The 6,514-nt window shown below is 31.1% G+C and overlaps 1 protein-coding gene across 4 annotated transcripts; it reads right to left on the bottom strand.

Moving 5' to 3' along the window:
- Positions 1-520: 520 nt before the first annotated feature.
- LOC111877079 (carbon catabolite repressor protein 4 homolog 5) lies at positions 521-4,581 on the bottom strand. Of its 4 annotated transcripts, XM_023873618.3 has the most exons (14): positions 4,225-4,580; positions 3,983-4,146; positions 3,827-3,892; positions 3,706-3,758; positions 3,505-3,586; positions 3,241-3,284; positions 3,076-3,151; positions 2,854-2,946; positions 2,658-2,690; positions 2,451-2,548; positions 2,145-2,241; positions 1,946-2,031; positions 918-1,002; positions 521-751 (listed from the first exon to the last, which is right to left on the bottom strand). In XM_023873618.3, the coding sequence occupies exons 1-14, from the start codon at positions 4,424-4,426 to the stop codon at positions 674-676; spliced, it is 1,257 nt and encodes a 418-aa protein (XP_023729386.1). In that variant the 5' UTR covers positions 4,427-4,580; the 3' UTR covers positions 521-673. The 4 variants fall into 4 exon arrangements, with proteins under 4 accessions (XP_023729386.1, XP_052626461.1, XP_052626459.1 ...); XM_052770501.1 differs by lacking the exon at positions 1,946-2,031; XM_052770499.1 differs by lacking the exon at positions 2,658-2,690.
- Positions 4,582-6,514: the final 1,933 nt, after the last annotated feature.

Here is a 6,514-nt window from a genome sequence, read left to right as displayed (position 1 = left end):
ACATGATACCAAATCATGTCTCTATTAGGGTATATATTTAAGATTTGATCAAGAATGAAATAACTATTAAATTATATATCAAAAAAATTACAAAACCCAAAAAAAATGAGTTTAACATGCTCTTCAGATTTAGTATAAACCGAACAAGCTAAACTGAAAACTAATTAAAATCGAACCTTACTTGGTTCGGTTTCGGTTAATATTTTCGAGGTTAAAAAACCAATTAAACCGAATCAAACAAATCGATAACCAATTACTATTATTTTAAGAAAAACCCTGATCTGACCTAAAACAAAATACCCGACCTGACCTAAAACTCAAATCCTCGAATTATAGGCCGGATATCGGTTATTATTATTTTAAGGGAAAACCCGATCTACCCAACCCAAACCACCCGAAATTTTTACCTGATCAACACCCCTAGATTATACCAACTGAATAACACCCCTAAGCGGAAGGGAAGAAATGAGGGGAAGCAAGATGTGGCGGGAGATGAAGTTATGTAAGGCATTATTACGGCTTGGTTGGACAAATTTTTTTATTTCAAAAGTAGCAGATAAAATTTAGAGTAAAATACAGTTTTTTCTTTCATATTTAAATACAATCTACAAGTTAATAATGTACACATTCTAAAACTAGAATAATTGAAGTTACGTAGGTGTCTTGAGAAACATTATATATCCAGAGCTTCAATATCAGCATCAGCAAAAGCGAACTCACACACAAGAGCAAGATGATCGCTTCCCCATCTCTAAACAACACGAGTAAATATCACATTTTTGTAGATAACTAATGTTTAAAGATAATTTATGTAACTGATGACATACTAACAAATTAAATTAGTTCAAAATATTGTAAAATGTTAAGCCAAAAAAAAATGAAATCAGAATTGGCAATGAAGGTATACATTTATTTACCTTACTTGGAAGCCCTTCTGTTTTTTCCAAAGTTTCAATTGGTAATGTCTCAAGAACTTTCAAAGGCATAAGGTCCCCTGTATGCCTGTTTTAATACAAAGAAGCAAAAGAATATAGAGATAAATGCAACAAGTAGGAATATAATTCTGTTTATTTATTTATTTATTTTTTTTAAGTGCATTCTACTTCCACTTTTTCTATTAAAGCATTTAGCATCCTACTTCAATTTTTTCCAAATACACGCAATTTTTGCTTTTATGATTGGATGGACTTTTCAAAATTCAAATTCCTAATATGTAATTATACTATATATTAAAAGTAAAATTCTTATGAACAGTAAAAGCATAATAAATTTAGTCCCTAATGTTTTAAATTTTAATAAATTTAGTCCCTACAACAAAGGTTTCACATTTTGGCAGATTTAGTCCCTACAAACAAAGGTTTTACATTTTGACAGATTTTGTCCCTGCAACAAAGCTTTTACATTTTGGCAGATTTAGTCCCTACAAACAAAAGTTTTACATTTTGACAGATTTAGTCCCTGCAACAAAGTTTTTACATTTTGGCAGATTTAGTTCCTACAACAAAGGTTTTACATTTTGGCAGATTTAGTCCCTACAAACAAAAGTTTTACAGTTTGACAAATTTAGTCCCTGCAATACAGCTTTTACATTTTGGCAGATTTAGTCCCCGCAACAAAGGTTTTACATTTTGGCGGATTTAATCCCTGTAATTATGTAGTTTACAGAAAAGGTCCCTATAAAGTTTATTTTTTTACAAAAACAGCCCATATGTTTAACGTTTTTGTATGTTGGCACGTTTGGCCCCTGTGTAGAAAATAAATTACGAAAAAAGTCCCTGTAAGTTACAGAAAAGAAGATCCTTGTGTATTTTTTTACATAAACAGTCCATATGTTTAAAAAATTACAAAAATAGTCCCTACATAACAAAAAGTTTGCTATTTCTTGCATTTTGCCAAAAAAATATGCACTCAACTTTTAGGATAAACTATATGTAATTAGATTTACCATATGTAATCAACTGTCCCCATAAATCTGGAGTGAAAAGATGTTGCTAAGGGTTCTCCATATTCATCTCTTGTCAAACATGTCGCCTTAAAAAAAATCATAATCAATTCATATAGAAACTGTAAATTACATAATTACACTGAAGCACAAACAAAATTTAAAAAGATAAAAAGGAAATTAGAGAAAATAATAAACTTACAGGAACTCCATGATATGCACTTGTGAGTTTTAGTTTGTGTTTAAGGTAAGTTGAGTGTTTTGTTCCTGTTGCTAACCTTATTTCTTCTTTATTCCACCTTTTAAAAAAGGACTCATGTAAATGGGACAAATATTACAAAATGCAATTTCTTATATATGTGCAAAAGACGTAAATGTCCTTGTTCTCATTATCAAAAATAGCTGGACAGTGAAGAAGCTTTCTAAGGCAATTTTCGATGAGGGGGAGGTGAGGGCATTTACGTCTTTTGCACAGATAAGAGGTGAAAAAATAATTGGATTAACAGACCTAGAAGAATAATAATTACTATGACACTGAAATGTTGGGTAATGTAATGGACAATTCTGCCCACATATTTTTTTGCGTTCATGGTGTTGGATGTTTAACTGAGAAGAAAAATTAAATAAATCAATAAACATAAAATATTAAACATTGATATTCATCATAGATTCATAGTAAATAAAACTCTGCATCTAAAAAAAAAAAAAAAAAAACCTCTGATGAAGCTATGAACTGATACATTGCACTCTGAAAAAAAAATATGAATAGATGAGGACACACAAATGTTTAAGTGAAATAAAATATAGATTGGTTAAATTCTTTATAATATATATTTAAATACAATGTATAGGTTTAACTCTACTTTATACATACTATTAAAAAAACAATATAATCATATTTAATTTAATACCTGAGGCATACTATTAAAATCTCCACCAAGTATAATTGGTATATTGCCCCATGTCTCCAAAAGTCTATGAGCCTTTGCAAGAAATAATCGTACCTTATTGGTCAAAAAAAAAAGTCAAATGTGTCAAAATTTGCTCAAACTGTATGATTATGTTAAACAATACACTTTTTTAATCATTTTTATAAAAATAATAATAATAATAATAATAATTTTGTTAAGTACCTGACCGAGCTTAATATCCCCACGACTTGGGTTAAAAAGCACATGTATATTTCCAACCAATATGCTTCGATGTGTCCTATAAATATGCAAAATAATTAAATTATGCAAAAAAAAAACATTTAGGCTTAAAGAACAAAAACTAGTAAGTAGTAACTGATAACTTACTTTAGATTTTCAGTGTCATCAACATGTGTTTGACACCCATTCATCTGTGTGTTTTTAGAGGGTAGAAGAAATAAGATTAGAACAAATATGAAACACTCAAGACTCAATAGGAGGGTATTTATGTCTTTTCTACACATATAAAGATCAAGTGTGAGTCTCTATCAGTCTATCCACCTTTGTGGGTGGGAGTGAGACAAAAAATGCAAAAATAACGTGACATATTTGTAAAAAGTTTGTCTGTTAAATAGCATCTTTAATTGATACCTTTAGAACACAAAATTGAGCAACATTATCACGAAGACCAAAGTTCTTGAACTCGATGTTTTCCTCATGCATAAGGGAAAACCTGTAAAGGTAAGAAAACACAATTCAAAATCTATCTCAAACATAGAATAGATAATTATATTATGATCATGATATCTGTAAAGGTAACAAAACACAATTCAAAAGAAAATGTATACTTACATTTCATCTTTCCAAAATATACCACATCCATCACGTGCTTCTCCAGTTCGAGCCTTACAAATAAATGAGATTTAATAGAAGTTCAGAGTAAAATCATATTAACAGGGAACTGAAAATAAACCTGGTAAACTCCTTTGAATCCATCTTTCTGTAAAGTTGTATTCAAATCATCAAAACGATCAACCTCCTGATAGAGGTTTTAAGTTTTATCATCGATATTTATAGTAATTAACACTGACGTGAATTGAAATCATGAAGAGAGACAATGGAAACTTGCCTGGAAACACAAAACGCTAGGATTATACCGAGCAATCTCCTTGCGTATAACCCGTAGTCTATGTTTCCATTTCAGAAACTTCGGGGGAACATTAATGTATAAATCCTTATGTTTTGAAGCATTTTCAACACCCAGTATATTATACGATACAAATACAAACTTATCTGCAACACGATTACATGAATTCAAAACAAATAAAAATACAAACTTTATCCAGAGTGCATAAAGATAGATTGTAGAACCTTTATGATTAGAGCAATCACGAGTAGAGTAAACCCATTTGCGATTCTCAGAATTTCCTCTGCCCTGTTTTTGCTTATGATTGGAAGTGTGTGTGTGATCTGGGATTAGGGTTAGGGTTAAGGGTTCAGTTTCTATGGTTAATTTCCGTTTCTTTCGGGTGAAACTTCGTTGAGGGTTCGTAGAACTAGATTGTTCTTCCATTGAGCGTTGGTCGGGCTTAAACCAAGATAGGGGAGTGCTTGTGCCGCCGGTAGGCCTCGGGCTATGGCTATGGATCCCGAGAGAGTTAGGAATTCACCTGCAGAAGATCTAGCGAATGCTATGCTAATGGTAAAACATACCCTTTTTTTTAACTCACCACTCGATATATTTTAGGAGGGTGTTGGAATGATTTTAAAACAACTTTTTTACTTTTAGTTTTTTTTTTTTTTTTTTTGAGTTAAAATTTTCAAAAAATGTTAGGGAATTTTTAAAATAATTTTTTGCTAGCAAGAAAAAAAAAATTGAAGTTATGAAATTATATCCTTTTGTAACTTTTGCCATTTTAAAAGGTTAAAAGCATTTAAAAATTAAGAAATATCATCCAAACATTTTTTAAAGTAAACTTTTAACTTTCTCTTCTTAAAAGCACTTAAAAAAAAATTAGGTTTAAAAAGTAATCTCATGCACCCTCGGGAAAATGTATTTTCAAAGGTTTTTAACTCTTGTCTGGCTATTTGCAATACATTCAACGAATGGACAATAACCATACACACTATCTTGTTGGTTCGTGGTCAAGCGTTGTCGTGGTGATTGGTGGTGGGGGAACGTAGGACCACGACCAATCGACTTCTTTCTTCTCTCTCTCTTTCTTCTTCTTTTTTCTCTCTCTTCTTTCCTCTTATTTTTGTTCGTGGTCGTCATCAAGGGTGTTCAAAAAAATTTGTATACGAAAAATTTGATCCGAAAATCCAAACCAAAATTATTTGAAATTTCGGATATCAGAATTTTCGGATATTCGATTTTTCAAATTCGGATTCGGATATCGATTTTAATTTCGGATATCGGAAAATCCAAAAGTATGTAACTTTTTAATTTTTTTTATATAATGTGTTTTTGTTTAATCTTGTTGTGATTTACCTGTCAATTTACTTACTTAGCTTCAAGATTAGTTTTTCATTCTCTCTTATATTTGATCAGTTTCGATTTTCAATTTTATGATTTCTTACAAATACATTAAACCTTTTTTTTCAAAGGTTACCCTTTTAATATAAGTTGTTTCTTAAAATAAAATCATCAGTTTGTGTATTTTCCTTCCATATTTCAATGTTTCAAGTTGTATTTTTGTTTTTTGAAAATTAGACTAAAATGTTTAACAATATGGAGTGATTTACAAACATGGTTTTCAATTTATTTTCATCTTTTTTGTCAGCCTGATTCAATAGTTGTATATGGGTGGTAATGAATCCAATTTTTAAAGCGAGTTTTGAAGTATGAACACGGACGATGGATTTATACACTGATAAATGAACATTTTTAAATTTGGATACATGAATATTTTTTGTTGGGTAACGTTTGTTTGGCTACTAGATGTGATGTATAAAATATTTTTTAAAAGATTCAAAAATATTTGTAGACGTTTTTTTTTTAAAGTTCAACATTTTCAGATATCCGAAGTTAATATCCGAATTTGTATCCGAAATTTCGGATATCCAGATTTCGGGTACGGATTCGAATATTAAAATCTAACTATCCGAATTTTCAGATATCTGAAATTCGAATATCTAGTTTTGAACACCCCTAGTCACCAATAAACCACCAACATTAGTTCGTGGTTCGTTGTTCGTCCTATGTACTACGGATGGCCTTATAATAACAAGTGTGGTTTTGTGGTTTTTTCTTTATATGTATATACTTTGGGTTTTTGGCACCATAGCACAACAAAGTTTAACGAATTTCCACATTTTAGTAACTAAAGTCTTTTTTGTGCTCGATTGTTCCTTAACGTTATGAAATACCGGCTAATTAAGGGTTTTGTTGAAAATGCATCTGGTTTACGGGTCGCATGTTGACGTGTCTTTACATATATAGACTTAAGCTAGACCACGTCGCCGTATACGGTGGCATACCTTCCTTAAATGGAACCCTCAATCGAACCAAGTGTAATATGTTCGTACCCCAAATTAGGTTATTCTATCCCTTCTGATACCCTCTTCTCGATCGTTAAAAACAAAGCATGTCTGCCTCGTCTCGAATTGTCAACAGCCTTCGTCTCCAACACCATGGTGATGATGAAAAATGTTTCCCATG

Source organism: Lactuca sativa, chromosome 4 (genome assembly GCF_002870075.4).
Source record: "Lactuca sativa cultivar Salinas chromosome 4, Lsat_Salinas_v11, whole genome shotgun sequence".
In the NCBI taxonomy this organism is placed as follows: Eukaryota; Viridiplantae; Streptophyta; class Magnoliopsida; order Asterales; family Asteraceae; genus Lactuca; species Lactuca sativa.
This window is presented reverse-complemented; position numbering and strand designations above follow the sequence as displayed.

What these genes read in the sequence shown, in the direction of transcription:
- LOC111877079 (XM_023873618.3), bottom strand. Translation starts at nt 4,426, where the DNA reads ATGGAAGAACAATCTAGTTCTACGAACCCTCAACGAAGTTTCACCCGA. An exon ending in TGATTGCTCTAATCATAAAG is followed by an intron (nt 4,147 to 4,224) that starts GTTCTACAATCT and finishes ATCGTGTTGCAG; the next exon opens with ATAAGTTTGTATTTGTATCG. An exon ending in AGTTCATAGCTTCATCAGAG is followed by an intron (nt 2,549 to 2,657) that starts GTTTTTTTTTTT and finishes TTTTCTTCTCAG; the next exon opens with TTAAACATCCAACACCATGA.